The sequence below is a fragment of the Hippoglossus stenolepis genome, chromosome 4 (genome assembly GCF_022539355.2).
Source record: "Hippoglossus stenolepis isolate QCI-W04-F060 chromosome 4, HSTE1.2, whole genome shotgun sequence".
Taxonomy (NCBI): domain Eukaryota; kingdom Metazoa; phylum Chordata; class Actinopteri; order Pleuronectiformes; family Pleuronectidae; genus Hippoglossus; species Hippoglossus stenolepis.
The window spans coordinates 4,942,131-4,969,746 of NC_061486.1; the positions used below are offsets into that span (position 1 = coordinate 4,942,131).

Genomic DNA, 27,616 nt, shown 5'->3' on the forward strand with positions numbered 1-27,616 from the left:
ACAGCACTGTTGACCCGAGGTTGACCTTAGCGTGGCTCTGCATGACCGATCTCAAAGGATCATGCGTGTGACGGGAGTTTCACAGTAGTGAAGGCTGTTAAGGCCAAGCAGGCCATCAAAGCTCAGAGCGCTCGTTATAGTAAATCTGCCTTTAGACGATTAGCAGTTCCTCAAAATAGGACTGAGGAGATGCAGCACCGGCCGCGCATGCAGACAGCGCAGGCCGCCAGTGTCTAGCGTGCACACCCAGGTGAGGCGATAGGGTTAGGCCAGAGCACATGAACCTTCAGCGCTGCCAACAGATTAAGAGAAATGTTTACTTTAGCTAAAGAGAGATAGACGCCTCCATGCCAAAAAAAACAAACCAGGACAAATACAGAAAATACAGGGAGGAGCGGCTAAAGTAAACTGAAGCAGAATCAATAAACTCAGAAAGTCAGAGCAGAAACGTGCAGGTTTTTTTCTCTCTAGTCGCCGCATGGGCCAATGTTTGCAGGTTTCAAAGAGCAGGTGGAGTGATCTGGGTTTAATGTACAGTAATAAGCTGTTGCTCCGGTGGGCCGCTGTTGAAACTTGACCTGTTGACCAGCATGTGACCATCATCGTGCATCGAGGACATTTGAGAACAGCATGTGAAAAATAAATCTCCTCTCCTCAGATAAAAGACGGAGAAGTGGCCAAATGCAGGAGAAAAGAAAAGCTCAGCATTTTACTTCCATATATGGTATTATTAAGAATTAATATCATATTTCCTTAAAAATATGAATTAATGGTCTTGTCAGAACAGCCAGTGATGGTGGGGTTACATTTTCAAAATAATTCAAATGCAATACACCATGTTTTTTACATAAAATGTCATTTATTTCTATATAAAATTCCCCAAAACTTGTATTCAAGCATAACTTTGTATAACTTCATACTTGTTTACACCATATCTTGGTTTGATATTGTCCAGTTAGCTGTATATGAAATGATTGACAAAAATATTCCAATACAACTGAATGACTGTAATAACTTGAGCTTCACATTAACTGCATTAAAAACACTTCATCTAAAAAACATTCTTTATTTCTGAAGTTAAAGACGCATTTGATTTTAATCCAACTATTAAAACTTAATCAGATTTCTTACTATTGACATAAACTGATAAAAAAATAAACATAGATGGCAATTAGTGTCTTTTTTTTGGCTCAAGCTGGAACTCGACTTGACCTTCTGGTGGAAGAGCGTCTGTCGGTCACCAGGTAATTTGGCATAAACATTAATCACAGCAGAGATCCCATTAGAGAAACAAACATGTTGACGTGGCCACTGCCAGGAAACAGACACACTGACACAGCAGCGGCCGATAAACACGTCAACTACATATATATATATATCAGCAAAGATATTCATCTGCAACACAATACGACTCATTGTGTTCAAGAGGGAGATAATCAATACAAATTATTGATAGTTCTCTGCACACAGAATAAAAAAATGGTTACTGCTGCATGTGGGATATGTGCGCCCCCTAGTGGTCAACCATAGAAACAAAACATACGGGTCAAACGAAACCTTTCTGACATGTAGAAAAAGTGATATATTGCACAAACTATGTTTTTTTGTGTATATAATAAACGGTTTTCTATGGGGCATGTATAGCTTAAAATAACTGACTACTTTCCCCATCATAGCTGATTTTTTCCTACAGTGTTTGCTACTTTCAAGGCAAATTCTCCACATGCAGAAGAATGGCACTGACATGCAAATATTAAAACTTTAAATAATCACACGTTAAATTACAGTGATCATAATTTCAACCCTGATATTTTTACCAATACTCTTATGATGAATACACTTAAACAAGGCACAGTAACACATAGTAATACAATTTTTAAACACAAAGTCCTGATGATGTAACTGTCACTTTGCAGATGTTTATATTACCCTCTGAACGCAGCCCAGTTGATTGGTTTCATTATTGATATTCTTCAAAGTCTACACAAATTGAGATCATTCATATGACCTGCACACAAACCCCACACACCCTGTGGGTTTGTGTGACTGTGGTCATGTAGCTTCCTGTTGTGAAGATGATTACGTGCAACATTTCTACACATTCGTTGGAAAACGAACACGCACTTCTGAGAAATCACATGCTGTCGAAAGCCCCAGCGCTGTCGGAGGCAAACCGTCTCACTTCAATCCCACAGAAAACAGGATCCTCTGGTTCTCCAGTGTTGTTTGTTTGAGCAGGTTTTCGTCACCACAGTCTTCCAAACATGTTTAAGGAAAGGGGATCGATGTAGTTGGGAGCAGAATCTTCTGACTCATGGTCGTATAGAAACTGTCTGAACACGTTGTAAACCATCTCCCTGCTCAGGGTGAAGTTTCTCAGCTGATCCTGCTGCTCCTCAGGCATGAGGAACGTCAGCTGGTAGTGAGCGATGATGGATCCGTTCCTGCGCGGAGGGTAAAACGGATCATTTCCCTTTAAAGTGCACACAAATGGACATGTGGCTAGATGCAGCTGTTTGTGTTAGCCGTGTAGACGTGTGTGTTACCGTAAGGAATAGATCTTGGCTTTGGAGAAGTACCGTCCCAGAGCGGGGGAGGCGGTGTAGAGGTCAGCCACCTGGGTGCGGCAGGTTGTGACATGCAGACAAACAATGAGAGAGAAAGAGTTGGCCGATACTTATCTGCTTTCAATTCTCTCACAGTCTGCTGCAGAGCGATTTCAATTTCGAATTCCCCGTAATAATATTCAGCCGACACCTATGCAACTTTCTCACTACATAACCCTAACATTAGCATTATAGATTGTTATTTTCTAAACATTTAAACAACTAAGGGCCCTCAGTACAGCACACATACCTTCACTAACAGTCCCCTGTTGAAACCACAGTTAAATTCACTATAGATCCAGATTTTTATTTGGATCTGCACCAAACTGCACAAACTCATAGATATCAGTCCCCTGAACATGGCTGATTTAAAAAAAAATCAAGATCCATGAATCATTTTCTGAGAAATCAGCAAAAATGTTGACATTTTCCCATCTCAAAATGAAAAAGAAAGTGATTTTAGTTCTTCCTTGGCCCATATCTCACCCTTCCACCAAGTAAAAAAACAAAAAACTGCGAATGAAATCATAAAGCCACTTTCATTTTCATTTGCAAAATGAAAGTAAAGCCATTTTGCATTAACAACTTCTACATAACTGTTAAGTCTCTGCCTTACTGTGCACAATGGCTGCGGAGGTTATGTTTTCATCTGCGTTTGTTTGTCTGACGGCAGCATTACACACAAACAACTGGATGGATTAGATCAAAGGATGCGACCAATAAAAAAACAATAATATTTTGATCGATCCAGGAATTCTTTCTTTAACATTGCAAGATAGAACGTTTTCCTAACATTGTCCCAGGAGATAATTCATGGATCTTGATGAAGAACAAATCAGGCATATTTAGGGGACTGATATTTACTGAGTTTGCGCAATTAGGTCCGGATCCAATTAACAATGTGGATCTAGTGAATTTAAATGTGGTCTTGGCAGAGGAATGTGCTCTACTCAGTGTCCTTCTTGTTATATATTATTCATGATGTTAATATCTGTGTTCTAGCTGCGTTACAATGGATGCAATAAAAAATCCAAGGAAGAATCTTCCAATCCTATAATAGTGGTACATTTGCAGATATGTAGTTAATAATACTATAATCATATATTTGACCCAAAGTCTGAGACCTTCTTAATAAAGAAGAAGGTCTCAGACTTTCGGTCCCCCACTGAATATACAACCCGATTGGATTAAATACGTTATTTGAAATTCAAGGAATACAGTGATTGGCCAAACCTTTTCTTGAAGCTCAGCTGTCAGAGTTTGGCTTTCATTGGAGGAGAGGTTGAGAAGTTCCTCCGTGAAGACCATATTAGGAAGCTGGAAGCTCCCGTTGAAACGCAGAGGAATCTCAAACAACGACGAGTCGAACTTGTTGTCCACGTCCTCCTGAAGCGCTGCTCGGAGAGAAAACGTCAAGGCCTCAAAACGGAGGTATTTTCACTTTCACTTATTCTTTTAATACACGTAGCATAATCTCACGCTCTTTATAAAGACCAGTTGAAATAAAACGTTACCTGAGCAGACCACAATCGAAAGAATTATCACAGCGACGATGAGAACAAGAATGGCGACAATGACCATCCACAGTTTGACATTCTTTTCCACTTCTCTCTTAATCCTGCAGACGGTGCTAATCTAGAAGCAGATACACATTATTTTTGTCACAATATGGTTTGCAATCGGTGGGGGGGTGGGTGGGTGCAAGTTAGATGTTAAGTTATTGAGACACGACTTGAGAAATGACACACAACCCTCAAGTTACAAGACGTTTCCTGTAAACCACGGTTTTAACATAAGGTCATTCATAGCTGCACAGGAGTGATGGGAATATAACAGAGTGAGTTGTCACCAGATAGCAGAGATGTTACACTTCCTTTTATTCTCAGCGGAGGAGGAAATGCTCAAGAAACAACAACTTGCAAACAGTCTTCATACCTCTCCGTTAGGGTAAGCAGTTCCCTCGTTCATTTCCTCGTCTGTTGCACGACCAGAGAGCAGCGCGTCTCCATTACCCGCAGCCTGATGAAAGAGAAAGACACTTTCACTTTCATCCCTTTACTACGAAGGGGGGCAGAAGAGCTTTGATCCTAGTGGTCAGACGATTGATTTCTTAATGGCGTTGCGGTCGATGTCATCGTCTAATGATGATATGATGTTGTTGTTCGCAGTTGAAAATATACAACATTGTTAAATGAACATGTATTTAACACTAGCGTAATAATTTGAACACAAAAATTGTAAAAAAAATTAAAATGTTTATTGATTCAGTTTACTTGGGTTGATCGGCACAATACATTATATTTGTTTTACGTATATTTACATATAAATACTTGTTTTGTTTTATTGCCTCTCTGTTTGTTGCATCAGGAGTTAACTCCATCACCGGCTGTCACATGACACTGTAATACATGTCACTGTCAAAGGCTGAATACCACCACAATGACCACGATGATGATGAACGGTGCATTGACCCGTGACTACAGATTATTTTCCATCTTACATTCATTAATTAATATTGTCTATATCAATCAAATATTATATTATTACAGATCTAAAAAAAACTCCTCAGATTTCATGATCGCTGCAGATACATTTTCTGATTAATATGTCATGTGTATATGTAAACATACACATATGGCTGCCAGTGTGTGTATGTAGATATATGTATATATAAACACACAAGATAGATAGATAGAACATAACTCTCTCATATGAATACACACACACACATATATTATAAAGATAAATAGATAGATAGAATATAACTCTCACATATGAATATATACACACACACACACACATATGATATAAGGATAGATAGAATACACACACACACATATATATATATATATATATAAAGATATATATATATATGAACATATAACTCACTGGTTCATGAGCAGGATCGAAGGGTCCCTCGCTGCCGTTCCTGTGGTTCAGGGGGTTCAGCGGGATGTCCATGTCTCTGTCTGTCTTCTGCGCCCAGAGGAGACGCCTGGAGTCGAAACCCGGAAGTCTTCTACGCTACAGACTTGTTTTTTTTTTTTAAAACAGAAACCACAATGTCCGCGGGACTCAAACGTCCCAGCTGCGGGTGCAAAGTGTCTTTAAATCCTCAGTAAACAGCGGGACGGCGAGGACGCGTTCCCCCGGGGACACTGAGAGGTTTGTTATACACTTTCTGGTGGTTTCTTCGACCTGCGCCTTCTTCCTCCAGGTGTTTCCTCCAGGTTTCTGTCCCTGACGTCAGGAGGCGTTGTCAATTTCCCTGGGAATCAACATGACTCAAGTGCGTTTCACAACCCGGACCTGCTCTCCATTCACCCGCTGACATGTTACATACCGTCACTGTCTGTGCTGTGAAGGTATTTGAATCACTCCACGTGCCCCCCCCTCCCCAGGTAAACATCTGGAGGGTTTTATTGTTGAATATTGACTCTGGCAAAGTGGATGGTTCATAAACGGCTGCCGATGGCTGTTTACTTATATTATATTGGCACAATTATGTTTATTCATCCGGAAATTTCTCTAATTCCTTCATGATGCCTTTGACGACTCAGCCTTATTTTCTTCACATATCAAAACTCTGCCATCATTGTCGACCTTTCGTTCAGATATATGTTTTTGTATTAAAGAAATCACGTTTAGTCCCGTTGACACCGCTACACTTTTACGATTAAAACAGTTAATACTGGCATACATACAAACGTGGGCTTGTAAGTCAACAGTTAAAGGTTCAGTGTGTAGAATTCAATGACATCTAGTGGTGAAGTGTCATGTTGCAGCCGAATACCCCCTCAACTCATCCTCCCCTTCCAAACATTTGGGCTACTGTAAAAAAAAACATGGCGGCCTCCGTAGAAGGACCCGCTCCTGACGTAAATATAAAGTATTTAAATATAAAGGGCTCATTGTAAAGAAAACAACAATTTGTACAATTTCAGTTGAAACACACTAGTGAAAACATCACTAGGATTATTTTATATTCAATGTCGGCCAATAGATCCCTTTCACCTAAATCTTACACACTGAAACTTGAATGGTTATACAGTAAGTTGCCATTTACAGGAGACAGAGGTGCTTGTGCATTTCACCGCTATCACAGTTCTGCACTTCTTCCAATTCTTAATCTAGAGGCCGACAAAGTGCAAATGATCAATACAGATCAATAAGGTATCTTAGTATCTAGATATCCACTGTATATAGGTGGTATTTATATAGAGCTTTTCTAGTCTTATCAGTCTTTACAGTACACGTCACATCAACACGTTCATGCAGCGCTACAAGATGTTTCTATCCCCACAGAATTGCCCAAGGACACTTTGGCACTAGAGGAACCAGGGATTGAACCACCGTCCTTCTGGTTAATCCATTCATGCTCGTGCATCGCAGGCTGGACGTAAACACACATCATTTAACACATATTCAGACATACGGACAGTTTTAGAGTTTCCAGTTTACTTCAGCCGCATTTCTTTGGACTGTGTGAAGAAGCCGGAGGACCAGGAGAAAAACTTAGAGACAGTCACTGGCCCTGATCAGCTGGCGGCCGCCGGGCACCGCGCCCACAGAGCCGCCCTGGATCTGCAAATATGCAGAGACATTAAAATACTCTAAAATTTGATCTAGAAATAATTTCATAATCTTTATGTTTACCACTTGGCTTTTGGTTTCAAAAGGCCCCGTGTGCGCAGACTGAAGAAGTGTTAATGATAATGATTAGCAAAAGCTACAGTAGCAGCTGTAACAAAGCAGTTTTTTATGCACACAGACACAGAAATCACTTATCATCAACTGTTCTAACCATAAACAGTTTATAAAGATGGACGATGCGTCTCCACCTCCTCCTGTTGTGAAGGAATCGAGGTAAAACACCCAGAGCACTGCTGCCGCCATCTTGCTCTATTGATGTCATTTGGTGCCAGATAAAGTTGGATTGGATTCACTTTGAAGCGCTGCCATATTCCCTCTTAATACACAGTCGACACCTCTAACTCTAAAGATACAGTTTAACCTGTAATGACTCAACAAAACCCCCCAAAAAGATGATGACAAATAAGTTTAACATGAGGTTTTCTTTACACAAGGAAGATGTTTATTTTCTTAACATTTCTATGTATATAGCTTCTGAGGTCCTCGGTCGCTCCACGGTAAAACTGTGAATTAAATATTTTTGTTGTATACAAAAATAGGACACAAGCAGAGATATCGACCGATCAAAAGAAAACAAAGCAGAATATAATTTCAAACTGAAGTGACAGTGATTTTGAATGAAGCCTGGACATTTTGTAATCTGCTATGAAATCTAAATAAGTATAAATCTATATATTCTTCCTTTTGCTAACCAGTATTTTTCAAAGTCCTGTGTACGTGACAATGTCTTTTCTGATCGTGGACACAGTATCAACAGTGATGCTTATTTCCATGTGCGGAGACACAGCTGCTTTCATCAACTACTCTCCAGTGTTTATAGACCTGTTCTATACACGGCCTGGAGAGGGACTTAAAAACAGAACAGACACTTAAAAGAAGAGGAACTTCTCTTAAACAAAGCTTTGAATAACTTATACATATGGTTGTTTCTCTCTCTCTTACAGTAAACAGTCACAGTTCCTCATTTCCTTCTTGGTGAGGTCTCTCCTCCTCTCCCTGGACGCTGCCCTCTATCTGCTCAGCGGGGCAAAGCTCTGAAGGTTGCTATTCCTCCTCCAAAGCCTCAGCAAGTCGTGCCTCCTGCTCCTCCTGCTGCTCCTGCTCCGGATCCCCCTCATTGTCGGGGTCACTCCCCGCTACCTGGTTCTCTGTCTTTTCACAGTCCGTGTCATTGTCTTCTTCCAGGCTGCCCGGTAGCCCACATTCATCCTCCTCGGCCGGACTGTGGAAAACGTCCTCCCTGTCCCCATTTTCTTTTGGACTGTCCAATTCACACGGGGATAGGCCGTCCCCGAAGGCTCCCGCCTCCTCGCCGGCTGACCTCCTGTGCTGCCTCGTGGGCGGGCGTCTCTTGAATGATAGGCGTGCACGAGTCTGCATGGAAAAAGTTTTTTAAGCAAGTGTTAATTTTCATTGATGTTTAACGTTAATTAATTTGCGTGGTTTAAAAGGGCTTCGGTCACTGTCCAAGACCAATTAGCATATGCGTGAGAGCGCTGCACAAGATGGTACCTACAGGGACTCTTAACTAGGCTAAGGGGATTACATCCTCAATCCCCCATTTGCAGAGGCGTTCACGCTCCAGAGTGGCATCTTGCACCAGCTTATCTAAGGCCTGCTTAAACAGAAGATGCCGGACACCCACAGAGAAACGCGTCAACGGGTTACGAGGACCACGTGTCCGGCTGTGATGTCACGGGGCGTTTGGCGAATCGCGCGTGAAAACACTCCAGGTGCTCTCAATGTGTCAGCAGCTCACATTTAATCACTCAGGACAGCAACAAGCATCTGAAACCATCGTGTTGAACAGAAATATTGTCAAGCTAACGTGCAGCTGTGTCCACGTATTTACCTTGTTGAAGCTCGGCAGGGGGGCCCCTTCAGGTGGGTCGTCGAAGCCGATGGGATCCTCCTCCTCGCTGGACTGTGAGGGTCGCAGCGTGGGGCTCAGGGGGCTGCCGGGCAGGGGGGGCGACCGTGGTGCTGGCTGCAGCTTCACCTCGGGGCTCTTGGGCGAAGGCAGGAGAGAAGTGGGTGACAGGGCGAGGTTGGCCTGAAGGGGGGAAGAGAAGATCTTGGAGCCTGGGCACTATAATCTCCTCTCTCTGACATTATGTTCGAATAAAACTTTATTATAAGAAAACAACTTAGAAAAGAATAGCACTTGATATACAACGAACCTAAGATGAGAGAATCAGGTTTACTTCAACCAAGGACTCATTATTATAGGACAACTATAATCAGGGAGACATTATAGGATATAATTAATATTGGTATGATTATTTTCAATTATGGTTTTGATTTCATTCATTTCCAATACATTATGATGAGTTCAGACTTTGTTGCTCCGCTAGTACCTTTCACTTTCTTGTTTTAATAACTCATGTCCCGGAATTCCCTCTTAAGTGTCATAAACAAGAGCTGTCAACATTCAGTCTACACAGAATCCTGCGTTGGCCCCCGACCACTGCTCAGGTTTAAAGTCGCGTGTCCTACCTGCACCGGAGAGAAGAGGAAGAGGGAGAAGCGGCAGCCCTTTTGTCCCATGGCTGCCCACCGTGTGAACTGCTAACTAAAGGAACGACGGTGGCGAGTTCGAGCCTCACCAGTGGCCGAGTGATCCCATTAGCTCATTAATCTGAGCAGATGGTGGCATCAGGGACAAGAAGCCCTTCCCCTTCATCTCTCAGCAAGTGAGCAGCTCACGCACCAGAGGGAAGTGGACAGTAGGGGGCAGTAATGCTTCAAATATCTCAACCTCCTGATTAGAAGAAAAAAACCCTGACTTCACTCTACGCCCTCTAATAACATCATCTGTGAACCAGTGGCTGTTTTGTTTCTCATTTCCCGTCACAAAATGTTCCTGAGAGCTGCAAGATGCACTGACCTGCAGTTTCTCGATGATGGAGGAGTTCCTCATCTTGATTTTAAAGGGATTTGGAGAGACAACAGTTTTCTGCAGGAGAGCAGACCAGAGTTAATAAAACCCAAAGATAGATTCACAAAATCAACCAATTTGAAACATGAAAAGAGGCTGAGAAGAGTAAGTGTTGCTTTAATTTAGTTTATAATTTGCACTGATATACTGGGACATACTGGGACATGTCCTGAAGGTAAACAAACTACAAGATATATTGAATAAAAATAGCTAAAGCCCCTTTTTCACTGGTCAAAAAACTCACAAACACCCACCAACGTCTGGCTTTTGTCTGCAATGGGAACAATGCAATCGTTATTCACTCTCAGGTCCAGTTACACTGCTGAAGACACAGGGTCTTATCAGCTCGGGTTCTGATCAGCAGTGATGGAAACATGACACCCGGGTGAAATGGCAAATTTGGCAAGAGAGCGACTATGTTTTCTCTGTATTCAAGATGTTGAACAGAAAAAAGGAAATTGTAGTTTTATCTGGGGGACACACTTTAGAGATTTGCCTGCTCTGATGCTTGTATCAGACACATCTGTATTGGAACATCGGTAAAAGTAACATTTAGATATCTTGCAAACATGTGATGGATTCGTCTGGTCATGCAAAGATTCTTTGTGTGGTTTCACAGTGTGTCACGCAGACGAAGATAATAGGCAGAAAAACAGATAAAATTGCAGATTTAATACACTGTCTACTGTGCTGCAATAAAAATCTGAATTAAACAAATCGGTGTCTGTTTTCCGGGGATTTTCTTTTGCAGCACATGGGTCAATAAAACAAAATAATAAATACTCACATCTGATTCTTCATTGTCATCTTTTGGATTTTGTAACTTCAGGGAACACGGAGGTCGTCTTTGAAATAACTAGAAAACAAGAAATAGAATCTGTCAACACACGCAGCCTGTGTGCTTTCACTCTATTTTAAGCAAGAACATAAACGATGTAAAAAAAACAACGTGTTGTTCGACACAGCTCAACATGCTGTTTTGTACACTGTTGCGTGGATACTGTTACATGCAGGATAAAAATAAAGAACCATACCTCGTCATTTGTGGCGGGCATTGTTAGAATATGACCTTTGAACCTTCCGGCCAGCTCGGCCACAGACGGCTTGGATGGAGAATCCTTCTGGAAAAACAGAAAACAGACAATAAAACTACTGAAAAACAATTATATATATATATATATATATATATATATTACAACAGTCTATCAACACGGTGTCACAATTTAAAATATTGCAGTGCCTCCCATGAGTTAAGGATACATATGTGGAATATAGGTGCCAACACTTTAGTTGAAGGATTCCAGGTTTGACTTGAGGAATTTTTTTAAAGATTCACGATACAAACTCCCCAAGTGCATCTGTGACACTTTTAAAATACAGATTGAGGTTTGAGAACTTTTAGAACCAACAGATTAAGAAGAAGATTTAACATTACGATCAAGGACCTTTTTCAGGTATATGCTTAAATATGAAGTTATCATCTTTATATAGAGAAGGCATCAACAAAACATTACAAAGTTTTCATTAGTGGCAATAGGTTTCATTATATGGTTATAAAAATAAAACCCTTTTTTTGGCTCAATAGAGATTCAAGTACGGACACGTGAGAAAATACAGACGTCAACACACAATAATCAACACAATCAAAATGAGAAATTAATGTCTGTGCTTCAATATTTGCACAAGAAACATAAACTTTGACATCAATGCTTTGAATTCTTAAGATGGCAAGAGAAAGGATATTAAACAGCATCCTCAGAAACTTAAGAATATGCTGTGGCCAAGATGATCTGCTTTAAAATGTGGCAATTTCAATTCAAATAAGTGACCACAACTCCACAACAGCAAATTCACACAAGGCAAAAGTAGAAAACGGGAAATTACTTGATTGCACTTTTAACATCTGGTCTTTTCTTTGTGTTCACCCTTGAAACAGAAAGTGTCCGTCTCTATAAGAATGTGCAGAGGGCGGCTGAACGAGGACGTGTTTTAAGAAAGAGTAAGTTTCACTTCCCTCTTCTCGACAGTAAAACGCAGACGGATTGAGAAACAGAGGGTCGATATATATATATATAAAAAAAACAGTTTGTTCAGTTCTGTCCTTGGAGGAACTCGTCTGAGAAGAGGGTTTTTGAGGGTTTGGACACAGGAAGTGAGCGTCCCTCTCTCTCTCTCTCTCTCTCTCTCTCTTCACAGCTGTTCAGCATCACGCCGCAGCCTCTGACAGGACGGACCGGTCCTCGCAGCCTTGCGCTGTTATCACGTCTTGGCTCCTCCACTTTCCGCCTCTCCCACCATTCCCAAGCTGATTGCTAAACATCCCTCGTCCACGCTGCCCTTTGATGACCACTGACTCACTCCACGTATCAGCGGCCTGTGTGATAAGTTGGCTCGACGCTGCAGGCTGGAATGTGCAAACCAGCGTCAGTCTTGAAAACAAGCCTCCAGTGTCTCTCTGTTTTTTGGGATCTGGTATTTGGGCTGTGAAAATGGGCCGAGCCGCTTGTTTACAGCTTCTCATTCTCATGCATCATGCCACCGTTGATTGAGCTGCATCGCACAGTCACCACGTCATTTGGAGCCAGAGTCTGTGCAGCAGTGATCGTTGTGCGGAATACATGCAATCGACTAATTGTGAGTCTAGTCTACTTGAGACTAATTTATGTACGATGTAACCGTCAATGCCCACATGTCCACATGTCCTTCATATTGACATGGTTGTTAGGTAATCCATCCACTAGAGGGCAGTGCAGAGTCAAGAGTTCCTGACAACGACAAACAAGTTGATGGTGGAAGAGGTTGTGACAATCTACCTCTGACAAAAGAGTCAAAAGCTGCCGTTCCAGCCGGCTCGCGAAGTCGCTCCTCAAAAAGTTCCGCAATCGTTGAAATTCCTTCCTTTAACTACTGGCTACACTGCCCCCCCCCGATGATTTCCCATGGTACTGCTCCATTTCTTCCATTTCTTCCATATACATAAGCTTTCAGAAGACAAATACAGATGAAATGAACACAGAGTATGCACAGAGGGCTCCGTCCGTTTGCGTAGACGTATATAACGTTGAGCATAGATGAGCCTTAAGCTGTCAATCACGACCTTTCAACCCGTTTTCAGCATCACATAACTAATTAAAACCAAACGTGTCAGACACACAAACACTTGAACAAACATCAGCGTGATAAGAACTAACTTAGATGAACCATCTCTGAGAAAAATGTATTCGGCGTTTACTTTAACTTTTGGCCATGTCCCATCTGCTAACATGGAGGAGACGGGGCATATGAGCTATACCACAGCCAGCCAACAGGGGGCGATTAAGATAATTTGGCCTCACTTTTGGGGGAATGTCACATCGTGTCATTTTCATCCTGCCTTTATTTTCCCACTTAAAAGCTCCCCTGTGGATCCTGCCATGTTTCCTGGGCTCGCCCCCTCAGTTCCCTCCCTCTCTTCTCAGTTTGAGCCGTCACCCATGGAAACACGGAGATCTCACACACACACACACACACACGCACACGCACACGCACACACACACACACACACACACACACACACACTTTCTTTTTCTCTTTCCCTCCTCCTCCTCCTCAACATGACCTCACCTCCTTGCTCCCTCCACCCAAACGTATGCCAGCACCGCCCCTGCACCGCCCCTGGCACTGCGTCCCCGAGTCCTAATCCACATCCCAGCCCCCTTGTTCCTGAGCTCTCTTATCACATCCGTGATAAACAGTAATCACCAGGGACCACACAGTCACTTTGTAACCTCTAATTGTTTAACTCTTTCCTGTCGTGGAAAAACAAAAGGGCTCGTTCACAGCTCAATCTGGAGTCTCCACACTGCAGGCGAAGGAAGTGGAGCTTTGTTTGGTTTAATTGTTGGTTCAAAAACTTTATTTAAATGACACAGGAAGAAACTCTTGAACATATAATCAATCTTTTTTTGGTCATTATCTCCGATTTAATAACTTTAAAAAGTAATTATGGAGTAAAAAACATTAAATTTCTATGTTGAAGGCAACCTCTGGAACTTGGTCACGTACAGTGCAGACTATATTTTTTTACATATTTTAAACATTTATCAGTTACTTGCAAAAGTGACTTTAATGAATTGAGAAGAGTTATGTGAAGATTCAAAAGGCTTCATCAGGGAGAACTGGATGTAGAAGTTATTTCTGATTAATGTCCTTAATATCGGTCCTCTCCCAGCGAGCCCTTATCTTTAATGAACCTCTTCGTGCAGAATGAAAATAACGTCGGACTCAATGCAAATACCTCCCTGACTTATAACAACGGCGAAGCACAGAGGAGATGTTGTTTTATTCATGTTTTAAAAAGGCTAACGCTGCTTTCAGACATGCGCTGAACATCCGGAAGTTCTCCTGAAATAATCTCCGGGGCTGAATGTAAGAACGTGAATGTCCGATTCAGCTCTGACATTTTCTGGGAAGTCTTATGTTAAAATAGTCGATTGTGAGCCGATAGGAGACAAAAAAATAACTAATTGTGGGTGAGTTGGCGAAATGATGACGTTTTTAGGACGTGACGAATGTGAAATAATACAATTGTGTCATACATGTAGAAAACGCGGACAAAGACGTCAACTTGGAAACACAACGAGACTCATTTCATGTCTGAAAATGGCTTTACGAGGTGTATTTTGGTTAGTTTATTACCTACAATCATTTAAACAGGATTTTACAGCAGCAACCATGAACAAAATATACTGTATAATATATAAAAGGACTCTAAATTGGTTTGTCTTGTGCAAAAATCCATTTCTCTCAGTTGAAGTCCCCAGATTTCACAAACTGTTTTCAGGGAGATGACGAAAGAGGCGGATTATCCTTCAGTGAGCCATACAAGGCCTCTGGTCGGACATGAGGACGGCGCATGTTTAACTCAGCTGGGACCCCGCGCTCGCAGAACGAGTGGGAAACTGTGGTTCACTGCAGGACAGGAGCAGGGCAGACGCTATTTCTGGGGCCCTCAGCCTGGGAAAAAGCCCCAGAGCCGTGCAAAGGCAGCCTGGATCACAGCTCTGCTCTGTAACCCCCCCTCAGCTCCTCAGAGAGAGCGTCTCTGGATATGCTGGACCACATCTGAGCACATACTGTAATCTAGCATACAGAGCAATGTCTAAACAAGGAGACGATAAAAAAAGAAGAAAAAAGAAGCTGCTTGAAGCAAAGCCTCCCCCCCACGTGATTGTGGTTTTTACAAAATCGGGCTCTGTGTCGAAGCTCAAACAGAAAACTGTCCCTTCTTTAAGTCCTGGGATCTAAAACATGTTCACTTTGCAAAATAAGGAAGGTTAGTATCACCTAATTTAATGAGGTTGTGTCTTCGTGGGCATTTGATTGTTTGTTTGTTTGCAGGATTACAAAAGAACTACTCAACCGATTTCCATGAAATTTTGTGGAAGGGTGGAGCCTGTTCCAAAGATGAATGAAATGGTCCAGTCATTTCTTTCTATCTTAGCCTTGGCAGAGGTAAGTGCTCTTTGACAGTTATGCAAAACATGGTGAAGGGATGGGGCCTGAGAGGAGTCCAGACATATTTTGAATTACAAATAATACAAAAATACAATGTGAATTAAATGACAGATCCAGGAATGTTTTTGATTGCATTTGTTCCGGTAATAACGCCCATATCTCGACTCTCCACTGTTTTGTAACAATCCTTTATGACAAATCATATCAGATTTAGGTTATCAAAACCACTGACTGAGGGGCAGAGCGGTCGTCCTCTAACCAGAAGGTTGGCGGGTCGATCCCAGTCTTTCCCATTCTGTATGCCGAAGTGTCCTTTGGTGAGATAATGAACCCAAGTGCTGCACATAAATGCACCTATTTGGGTGAATTTTCATGAAACCTGGTAAAAGGATGGGACATTGGCCAAAATAGAACCCGTTCATATTTGTTTTGCACTTTCTTTAACATGCCAGATTGGCAGCATTTCATTTTATTCAGTAATTTCCCAGGGGAATCTTCCGGGACGTTGATGAGAAACATCAGGTATGTTTAGGAGACTGATAAAGTCTCTAAACTCCGCCCTTTACATTGAACTTGTGTAATAAAGTTACATGGAAATTTAACATGTAATTGTTGTTTTTCACAGTATGAACGTGTGTAATTAGATGCAGCTTCATTGAATTTAAAGGGACGGTTCGGCCTTGGCAGACGTATGAACTCGACTCTCGTCAATGAGAGAATTTGTTGGTTTGAATCCCCGTCAGGCCAGTTGGGAAACTTCACAAGTCATTTGCAGCGCAGCACACAGACACAAGTGTGCGGACGTCTATATAACAAATATTTTCCTCCTGTGGTCATCTGGAGGTGCCACAGACAGTCTGACAGTCATCAGCTATTCTCAGCCACACTGCTGCTCAAAACACTGTCTCGACCTCCAGTGTGGTTTGACCGTGCACATGACCACACCTGAAAATCTTAATTTCCAGTCTGCGTACGGAGACACGAGTTCTGATGTATGACCGGCAGAACGCAAAGACAAGCAGATCGCACAAAGCCCACTCTTGTCTGCTCCCGTGATGCCTATTTCCAGAGGCAGAGCGGAGGAAGCACATGATATTCGTCCCAGTAAATCCTGACATATCTGCTCGATATAACAGCGGCGGTCAGAGAGCAGCAGGCCGTGTAATCTATCATGGAGCTGATGAAGATGAGGTCTGGCTCGGGATCCCTAACCCCTTCTCCCTGCTTCACCTCTCAATCCTCCTAAGCTTGTGCGCTGAGCACGGTGGAAATCTGTGAACGTAAAGATAAATAACTCGCACCAAAGCGCAGCTGTTCAGCAGAATCTTGTTCATTAAGCTCACCGGGCGAGATGGCATCAGTTTCCAGTGTTTTCACGAGTCAGCATGTTCTGCCAGGAGGGGAACCAGCACAGTGAGCGGCTCCCTTCTGCCTTCACTTGTTAAAAAAGGTACGAGAGCCGACAGGCACCTTTCCCTCTCGCTGCCTTTCCAGGAAAACATGATGCGTCTCTGGACCAGACCTCATCTGAATATCTCACTTTTCCACTACCCGCACTGGCCCTGTGTTGATGTTTTCATTTCCCGTGTTGTGTGTGTGTGTGTGTGTGTGTGTGTGTGTGTGTGTGTGTGTGTGTGTGTGTGTGTGTGTGTGTGTGTGTGTGTGTGTGTTCGTGCAGAAGTGGACCGGAGAGGGCCTCAATCTGAGGGGTGAGGTAAACGGGGCGCACTCGTCTATACGAGCCATTGCCGCCACTGCCTCATGGGAAACGGGAGGTGCTGCAGACTGGTGCGACAAACTGAAAATAAAACAGGCATCCAGAGAAAAGCGACATGAGTCTGAAAGAGTTTGATGGATTCAGTAAAGTTCAACTGCATCACAAACTGCAGCATCCAAACAAAAAACAAACAATAACGTTGAATCTATGTAAAACAGTTGCAGGATTTATTACAGGACTGTTGTTTTAAGTGTACCTAATAAACTGGAAACTAAAATAACATGATGAAATGTGTATTTATTTTACTTTACAGTAAAGTTTAGCCATTCACCCACTCTTAGTGCATCTATGTGCAGCACTTTCTCTCAGCTGGCAAAGCCGTCAGAGGCAATTCAAGGACACTACAGTGTAGAGAATTTAGGGGCCGGGGATTGAACCACCGACCTTATGGTTAGTGGACGACCCGTTCTACCTCTATTCTTCATTATGAGTGATTTTGCAGATTTTTCTTTTATTTACGTGTTTTTACTTCAATTTCACATCAATCATGATGCACTTTTTACTTAAGGTTCTAAAAACTCGACGTTCTTAAACTGAAAAGGTCACAGGTCATTGTCCAGATTCCAAGAAACTCTACGAACATTGTGAACGTGTCTCTAGTCTCTTACTTTGTCCTGTTTTCACCCAGTAGTTGATCCAAAAGATAAATGGGTTTATAACTCGCTCAAACTTGCAGCATGCACCTGCCTTCTAAACTTTAAAATCATAAGATCATTCCCTTCCCAGTGTCTCCTTGCATCACCAGAATGAATCAAACACGGAGGACGAAATCAGAAATATTCATTATCTAGATTGGGATGTGATAAATATTGACAAACAGCCTCAAGCAAATATGCAAAACCTGTCTTTTGATAAACTGGCACATGCACGGTACGCACAGCTTGCACCAGTTATTGTGTTTGCTCTCCGTTCTGCCAAAAAAGGAAATAGAGAGCACGGCACGTGCCACATTTAGAAGAGGGTGGGTGCGGAGGCGCAGGCTGAACGGGTTAACTGTTCTGCAGGGAGATGTGGAAGCAGATTAAAAAGTCGTGATGATACTGTTTTTTTTGTTGTATTTTTGCAGTTTCCACTTCCTCTGCCTGGCTCGACTTTGTCTCAATGAATCTGCCGCTCGTGCACTTTGTGCCAAAATAATGCGACATGTCAGACAATCTGCAGATGTCTGAGACAAGTCGCAGCCTGCGGCACATTGACCTGCTCAGACCCAACGAGGCTCGATGGTGAAAACATGTTCCCCATCGTGTCCACGCTGACAGGACGGGTTTGAGTTTAGTCTCTCACAAAAGCTGGGGATTGCTAAAAATCATCATATTTCACAGACTTGCACACATTGAACAAACAGCGTGTCTGTGTGTTTTCTCTGCACAGGTCAGCCCCCCATCTCTCTGCCCCACACGCTGCCTCGCACTGAAACCCATCCTCCCTGATAACACTCGACATGTAGTTTGAGTCCACGTGACGGCAGCGAACAATAACGATGCTCGAGAAAAGAACAACAACCAATCTGCAATAAAAAAATTTAAAAAAGCAGCTGAAGCAGTTAGAGGCTTTACGAAGCATTTGATTGGTCGTAAAGGTGCAACGAGCCAGTGGTTTAAGAAGGAACAGAGATTTAAATACAGCCAGTAAACCAGAGTGAGTTAGTTTCCCACATGACAGCACTGCCAGTACAATACTTTATATTGATGGGTTGGATTAAGACCATTTACGGACAATTTAAACGCCTCAGTCAGCATTTCTGTGTTTCAGCATTTATCTCACAAATCATCTAATGAGCTGCTCGTTATATGTTAATAAATGTTCCAGCCGATACTGGATTTTGAAGGAGAAGGAGAAGTATCATGAACTCTGCTGAGAGACGTTCTAGTTGGTTTGTTTGTCAGCAAAAAACTATTTTATCGAAAACTAAACCAAAGGATGAGACATGGCCCAGCATTTCTACTTTCTTTGACGTTGCATTTCTTTAGATTTTCACAGATTTTTCACAGAAAAACTCACAGATCTTTATGAAAAAAATCTGGCATATTAAGGGGAACTGATTTTGATGAGTGTGTGAACTTCGGTGCAGCTTCTGCTCTCCAGTGTGACTTTGAAGTTTTTTGTTTTTTGAAAGCTGCATTATTTACATCGACAGCAGGTTCCCTCTTCATGTTTCATCAGCACATTTTACAACATGGGTTCTGCTAACTGCCAACATGTGGTATTGCCCTCTGCAGCCGACACAAGTTCATATCCCCTCACTTCTAAACTCTATGGAACCAGTGACTGGAAAACAGCCACAACTGGTGAAAAACTCCACAAAGAGTCTCCTGTGAGTTACTTCGATGAACTTTGATGAAGCTGCTGCTCACATGGTGACAGGAGTTCGTTTTTGCCCGAAGCACTTTTTTACTTTACACGTTGTTACTGTTATCACCACGGAAACCAAATATGTTGTGAAACGGTGTCGACGACAGAAAATATGAAGATTCTGCAGAAAGCGAATTCCCACTTCCCAGTGTCTGCGTCTGTTTTCCGAATGGTTTTGCAACTACACGAAAACGCTGTCTGAGAAACACACGCACACAAACACACACACAGACACACACACACACACACAGGGGAACATGGATACAACTTATCGAATCAGGACTCTGATCAGAAACCCTTTGATCACTAGACTTTAAATGAATCGTGTAAACTATAAAAAGAAGAAGGTTTGTTTTATACACAAGCGGCTGCACAATGAGATCCGACCATATCGTCACTGAGACTAAGAGAACCGGCTACGGTTTCGCAGACGCTCCTTGACGCTGACGCTTGACATTCCTCCGAGCGTCACGGTCGGTTGTAGGTGTCGGCTTTATGTTCGGGGACAGAGAGAACAATTCATTCTGCACCGAAACACATGGAGCTTCAGACACAGTGTCAGCAGACTCCAGCAGACGGCATCTGTCACTGATAATGTTCAGCTCGGACAAGATCGGGACGAAATACCAGCCGATGATTTCACCCTGTGTCACATGCACACACAGTCTGGATTATACACTGATCAGCAAGTACAGTAGAAATACTGGTTATTAACAGTGGTGAGATGTTACACAGTACATTTACTTAGTTACTTTACTTTTGGGTACTTTACACTTTTTACTTTACTACGCATATAAGCAAATATCTGTATTTCTAGTCCACTACATTGAGTTACATGTTCACTTTGTTTTATACATTTTCAAAAAGTAATAACGAGAGGGGAGTTGGTCCATTGATCCAATCAGAGCGGGCAGATAACAGAGGCCATCTTTGAGAATCAGCTCATATTAATTAATATATAAACAATGTTTTCAGTAGCATCTACTGAAGCATTCTTTAATAAAATGATCAACAGAATAAACAGTAGACACAGTTAATGATGTTGCATTAGGTAATAGGCTACTCTCGGCAAGTACTGACTTTTACTTAAGTAGAAAAGTTAATGTGGTACTTTTACTTTCACTTGAGTAAATATTTGTGTATTTATTTGGACTTTTACCTAAAGCTGGAGTTGATAATCCTGTAAAAACTAAAAAAGAGCAGTCAACGCTTTGAAAAAAATGCTACATCTTACCTCGCCCGTCGTTCCTCTCGTCAAAGCTACGCCCCCTTTAAGTGTTGTTTGAGTATTTCCTCCACCACTGGTTATAAATACTAATACTAAGAATGATAATAATACTGGTTTAAAGCAAACAAGGAAAACACGAAGTCATGACTGGCTGGTACAGACTGGACTCTTCACTTCACTGTGGATTACATAATAAATGTGCTCACCATATGGTTGGCAAGTGGAACCCAAATACTCACTCCTCTCCTCTGGCTGTGTTGTTTTTCCATCAAAGGAAAACCACCACCCTCCCACCACACACACACACACACACACACACACACACACACACACACACACACACACACACACACAGTACACATTCTCAGGTGCACACACACATACTGTGTTAGTACACACATACACACAATTTCCAGTATTTCGTCATTCCAGGAAACAAAATATATAAAAATGATTCCATCTCGTTTTGGGTCTTGCTTGCGGCAGCTGTCTGCGAACATGAACGTCTCTTTCCCGAAGCTGGAAACACGCAGCTAAGACTGATGTGTGTGAGGTCATCAGAGCGTGGAGCTGAAGCGGTTCAAATGACAGCGAGCGGCACTTTACAGGCCACTTCCTCGCTCGTTTACAGGAGCTTTAGGCCAAATGCTGAATCCAGACATACAGGATGAGGCGGCAGCACAACATTCATCCATACTGCTCATCTTTTGAGGGTCCCTGCTGGCCGAGAGGTGGGGTGCACCCAGCGCACAGACACAAACAACCATTCACAATCTGCGTGTCTGTGGACTGTGGGAGGAAGCCGGAGAACATGCAAACACTGATTTGGTTTCATTAGTGGATTCAAACCAAAATAACCAACAGGAAGCTACTGACAGACCACAGGCTGTCCACAGGTTTTACTTCAGGTTTTTAAGAATGGATAAAATCACTGCAGCTGCCACAGAGATGTCATATTTTACCATAGACTGTAAATAGAGATGGACGACTGGTCGCCACTTTCTCCCGAATTGAAGCATAAATGTTATGGATACTGAATCCAGAGCCATAGTCTGTGCAGTAGTTTTCGTGGTTTGGAGCTAATGTATGTGCTCAACCAATCGTGAGTCAGTCTCAGCTGTCAATCATGAGGTTTCCTCCTGTTTTTATAGCATCAAATAACTAAAACCAAACTTATCAGAAACACGAACATCACTGTAAGATACGATCTTCGAGAAAAATGTATTTACCGTGTTTTTTGACATTTTAGTTCAGTCCGTGTCCCATCTACTAACATGGAGGAGATGGGGTTTATGACCTATACCACAGCAGGGGGGGGATTAAGAGGATTTGGCTTCACTGTCATGTCGTCCATCTTTACTATAGCCCGTGTATAAAGATGGACGACATGACAGCGCCCCGAAAGTGAAGCCAAAGCATCTTGATCGCCCCCTGGTGGCTGGCTGCAATATTGGTCATAAATCCCACCTCCTCCATGTTAATTTTTTTCCAGAAAGTTTGGTTTTTAATGAGTTATTTGATGCTATAAAAAACGGGGTGAGGCGTCATAATTGACAGGTGAGACTGAATTCTGATTGGTCGAGCAGTGAGACTTCACTCCAATTGCTACTGTGCAGACTCCGAATGTGCGAGTTGGCAGCGTTTGTGTCTAACATCTGGAAATGAAAACTGAGCTTGTGAGATTTGGGTTTGGTTTTGCAAACTTCGTCCAAAAAAAGCAGAACTCAACAATAATAGTTGAACCTGCTCTCGCCCTCAAGTTCTGGGTTTTCTCTCATAACAGCTTCATCTCACAGAAACTAAGAGAACTCCCCTACTTTCCTTCTTTCATCATTCTTTCCTCATTCTTTCATCTTTTCCAGATTTCAGGGGAAAGTCCAAACTCTTTTTTCTGGATTTTGGCAAACAGTGAAATAAAGTGTTGAACTCAAGCTGAGCTGGTCCAAAACACACGCGAGTCGTAAAGTTTCAGGGGTGAAAGTATGCGAGAGGGATTCTGCGGTAGATTACTGATGTGATCCCTCGTGGGCTGTGGGAAAAGAGAAATGGGCGTTTCTGCTCCTATGGGCCACACGACATTAACTACTTGGGAGTGATGTTAAGAGTCTGAGGGAAAAGGGAGGAGGAACCTGTGAGAAAAACATGTGTAGAAGTCAGGCTGCTTATAGCACGCAGGACTTTTCTCTTATTTTTAGCTTCAGTCGGCAGAAGACAGTCTGGCCTCTGAGAAGAGGAAGTGGCGCTTTTCAGCAAAGGGGGCACAATAATAATCAGAAGACTTGCTCTTATAGTAAAGAAGAATCACTTGATGGTATTTCATGGTAATGGGAGCTTGTGACAGATGTTGTGTCAGCTCCACTTCCTCTCTCATCGTGGTCATGAAGTCGTGACCGAAAATATCACATCAGCATATCAGCCAGAGACAGAGGAGAAGCAGAGACAAAAATCTGATGCTTCTTGTGTGTGTGTGTGTGTGTGTGTGTGTGTGTGTGTGTGTGTGTGTGTGTGTGTGTGTGTGTGTGTGTGTGTGTGTGTGTGTGTGTGTGTGTGTGTGTGTGTGTGAGTGTGTGAGTGAGTGAGTGAGTGAGTGAGAGTGTGTGTGTGTAACAGAACCATTGCACCCTAAGGAAACACACTCGTGCAGTCATTCTTTAACAGAGTTTAAAATGACATTATGCAATTACCTCATGCATTTAGTTGGGTGTTATATATATATACACATACATACCCTTTAACAGAGTTTAACTTACATACTACATATTATATCTCATGCATCTAGTTTAAATATAACCACACACATATAAATATATATATATATATATATATCCATTAACAGAGTTTAAAATTACATTATATACTATGCATCTAGTTAGTTATGGGACAAATAAAGAAAAATGTCATATACACACACACACACATACGGGTTTTCAAATTACAATACATAGTTTTGTATTTGATAGGATATTTGTCATATGTATCTAAAGACACACACACACACACACACACACACACACACACACACACACACCACACAACACACACACATAACTTACATTATATCTCACATATGTACAAAAAGATAGTATACATATGATCACAGGTAACTTTACACTGGCAGCCTATGAGGACTTTTACACTGGTAGTAGTCAACACAACCACACGTGCATACCATGTTTCGTGTATTGACTCGTGCCACAGCAACATAATTACCATGTAAATTGTTGCTCGCACAGTTGAAGCTCCTGCAGAATATGACAGTAATAACAGAGCCTCTATGATGTAATGTATTCATTACAACCACTCTATTGCTGCACAGAACCACATTAAAAAGGTTGGAAACACGCGCTCCAGTGGTTTTTCAAAGTACAGGCCGAGCAGAGAAGTCAGAGTTAGTTACCTCCATCCTGGGGAATGCGCCAGAGATCGTCTCCTCCTGCTTCTTTCACTTTGTTTCCCTCCCTGTGTGTTTGGCTCTTGGATTGAACGTGTCCGCTGGAGCTCGGTGTTTATATATATGCAGCCCAGTGGAGGCACATCCATCAGCCGGGAGCCAGAGGAGGAGACGGCAGAGGAGGAGACGCCAGAGGAGGAGACCGGTTTTTACGCACAGCTCAGCTCACTGTCAAGCCTGTGGGGGGAAGATATACTACTTCTGCTCAAGAGTTTCAAAATAAAATGCACTTTTTTTGGTGAACGCAGAGCTGAGCCCATTAGGTATTTGAAGTATTTAGCCTCAGGTTTTTTCCTCCCAGGTTGGCTGGTTTGATATTTTAACAACACAACAAGCATGAGACACCCCCACCCCCAAATTCCAACTGATATTCGTGATGAATCTAACTATATTAGTGATTAATATATATATATATATTAATATGTCAGATTTTACCACGCAGAGAGGGACACTTTTATGAGGACACCTTAGGCACCATACCACTTACAACACACACAGAGGGAAAACATATACCTATCATAAAGGAAATGTTAACACAGAGAGGTATCAGTATGAAAGATGTTGTGTATCATCACCGCCGATGGAGCTCCCTCCGTGATATCACTGCATCATCCATCAGTCTGTTCTGCTCCTTCAGAAGAGTATGCAGAGGTTATGAATACTGTGATGAAACTTATCAACTTTCTCAGGGCATCGTCATCACATAAAACATCGCCTCCTTCGAGAATTCCTGACGGAAGTTGATGCAAATTCAAATGACCTGCTGCTGCACTGCAATGTTAGACGGTTGAGCAAAGGCAGAGTTCTAGCACGCGTTTGGGCCATTGGAAATGAAATAAAAAATGTTCCTGGAACAACAGAAGAATCACAAGGCCAGACAGATTGCTCAGTTTTGGGAAGATGAGAGAAAAAAAGATTTTATGGCCTTCTTAATTCACATAACACCACACCTAAATGACCTCAACTTAAAACTGCAGGGCAAGAACAACTCTGTGTGTGATTTGGTAGCAGCTGTCCATATCTTCCAGCGGAAGTTGGATATTTTCAAAGTGGATCTGCAACCCACTTTACACATTTTACAAAATGCAAACAGATTCAGGCTGAGATCACTCATGTTGAGTTCATTAGAAAAACTGATTGGAAACTTCAGTGATCGTTTTGATGACTTCAGCCTGGAAGAACAGGTCCTCCTTTTCATTCAGAATCCTTTTCTGTCAAAAATGTGACCACGTTTTCACAGGAGGCTAAAATTACCTTCAAGTGGGTCGATATGGCCTCTCTACAGAAGGAACTTGTTGATCTGCAAGCAAATGTAGTAGTGAAAGAGCAGTGTGGAGTTAGTGATGCTTCTGGCTACAGACTACCTGAGAAAGTTTTCCCTGGCCTCACTAAAGTGGCAGTACACACCTTGACGATGTTTGGCTCCACATGCAGTTGCGAATCAGCATTCTCAACACTTAACATTTTTAAGACCAAATACCGTTCAAGAATGACATTCTTTTACATTTACACACCTGTTTGAGAATGACACTGACCCCATTCCTCCCAAGGTTCAAAGTACTAGCAGAGAAAGCTAAAGCCAATTTCTCCCACTGAATTAGGGAAGTAGGCCGACAGACAATAGGCTACATGTTAATGAAACTATGAAAATGATTTCTTGTTCTTTTTTCTAAGAAGTTTTTGCTTCAATCTTTAAGTGGTTGTTAAGTTCAGTTCAACTTAAAGCACTTTATATGTTTGTCTTTGAGGATGTTACATCTTTATGGTTAAATGGAATGTAGGCCTGTATGCAAATTCCAAGACAAAATGTTTATTGCACTTTGTTTCATATTTGTCCAGAATAGGCATTGTATTTTTGCCAGTTTGTGTTTGATTTTGTATTGTTACAAAAGCAACCTGTGCAATAAAAATGTTAATTGCTGATTAGTCAGAGCCCATATTTGTATGTCTCTAATTATCCGGACCAGGGGAGGAGGGTTGATGTCTGGACCTCTTGCAATTTTAGTTGAAGACCCCTGGTCTACAACCTAAATTGATGTTTTCTTCTTCGTTAGCTTCACCCAGGGATGTTGTGTTTTCACCCCTTTCTCTTTGTTTGTTTGTTTACGCAAAAAATTACAGAAACTTTGAGGACAGATCCAGGATCCAAGATTTTCCCAGAGAATAATTAATGGATCTCGATTTTTTGAATCTGGTATATTAAATGGACTGATACGAGTTTGTGCAATTTGGTGCAGCATCAGTTGGGTCTTGGCATTCATCTGTCGAGGAGGTTATGTTTTTATCATGAATTTGTTTGTGAAAGGATGCATTATGGGTCAGGGAAGAACCCATTACATTTTGGTATTTGGCATTCCTTTTTCTGTCTTTAAAATTGTGAGATGGGTTTTTTTCTCTGAGAATACTTCAACAATCATGATGAAATTGATCCCTGAGTGTGACATTTGTGCTTTCTTGAGACACCACAGTTTTTTTTACAGTTTTTTTTTCATTGTTTACAACGACAGCAGGTTTCTCCTCGTCATCAGCACATTTGACGACACTTCAGCTCTGCTAACGGCTAACATGTGTCATTGCCCTCTGCAGCCAGTTAACACGTGACTGGACAGTGGAGCAGAAATCAGTTATTTCACCAATCAGACCACCCGGTGCCACAGAGGGAAAAGAAACGCTGCTGTCGAAGGGCTAAAACCCTCAAGCATGTTTCAGCCACAACCCATTCACTGATGTCACCACTTGTTTTTTGTCTTTTCCAGCTGATGGAAAACACCTGCTGTGACATCAGTGTTTGAAACGAGGCCAGATGTGTAACAGGGTTTTCTGCCCACAGTCCTTTTTGCATAACAAACAAACTTCTACATTTAATCTTTCAAATCTTAAATTTTTCTTACACCTTTAAAATCCATACATACAGTACATGATACACATTTTATATCTAGAGTTTCGTGCAATGTTTATAGCCATTTCTACTTTTATTTTGAAGGCTGTGTGAGTGTGGTTCTCACTACAACACTGTAGAAAAGACACTGAGTGTAACTCTGCTCTGCATAAGCAGCTTATATTGTGTTGATTTTTAGATATTTAGCAGGTACTTAGTTTACACATTCATGAATAT

The 27,616-nt window shown here is 42.0% G+C and overlaps 2 protein-coding genes across 2 annotated transcripts; both read right to left on the bottom strand.

Annotated features, from left to right (window-relative positions):
• Positions 1 to 839: 839 nt before the first annotated feature.
• LOC118105683 (TPA-induced transmembrane protein) lies at positions 840 to 5,927 on the bottom strand. Its single transcript, XM_035153459.2, has 6 exons — positions 5,496 to 5,927; positions 4,542 to 4,625; positions 4,121 to 4,241; positions 3,840 to 4,000; positions 2,547 to 2,617; positions 840 to 2,444 (listed from the first exon to the last, which is right to left on the bottom strand). The coding sequence occupies exons 1-6, from the start codon at positions 5,565 to 5,567 to the stop codon at positions 2,246 to 2,248; spliced, it is 708 nt and encodes a 235-aa protein (XP_035009350.2). The 5' UTR covers positions 5,568 to 5,927; the 3' UTR covers positions 840 to 2,245.
• A 1,751-nt stretch (positions 5,928 to 7,678) lies between these two features.
• Positions 7,679 to 24,665, bottom strand: zgc:153184 (uncharacterized protein LOC751652 homolog). Its single transcript, XM_047339655.1, has 6 exons — positions 24,448 to 24,665; positions 11,232 to 11,318; positions 10,985 to 11,053; positions 10,147 to 10,215; positions 9,112 to 9,312; positions 7,679 to 8,633 (listed from the first exon to the last, which is right to left on the bottom strand). The coding sequence occupies exons 1-6, from the start codon at positions 24,451 to 24,453 to the stop codon at positions 8,304 to 8,306; spliced, it is 762 nt and encodes a 253-aa protein (XP_047195611.1). The 5' UTR covers positions 24,454 to 24,665; the 3' UTR covers positions 7,679 to 8,303.
• Positions 24,666 to 27,616: the final 2,951 nt, after the last annotated feature.

Coding starts and splice junctions, on each gene's coding strand:
- LOC118105683 (XM_035153459.2), bottom strand. CDS start 5,567: ATGGACATCCCGCTGAACCCCCTGAACCACAGGAACGGCAGCGAGGGA. Junction 4,001..4,120: donor TTCGATTGTGGTCTGCTCAG/GTAACGTTTTAT, acceptor CTCTCCGAGCAG/CGCTTCAGGAGGACGTGGAC. Junction 2,445..2,546: donor GCCAAGATCTATTCCTTACG/GTAACACACACG, acceptor CCCTCCGCGCAG/GAACGGATCCATCATCGCTC.
- zgc:153184 (XM_047339655.1), bottom strand. Junction 11,054..11,231: donor TGCCCGCCACAAATGACGAG/GTATGGTTCTTT, acceptor CTTGTTTTCTAG/TTATTTCAAAGACGACCTCC. Junction 8,634..9,111: donor CCCTGCCGAGCTTCAACAAG/GTAAATACGTGG, acceptor TTTTCCATGCAG/ACTCGTGCACGCCTATCATT.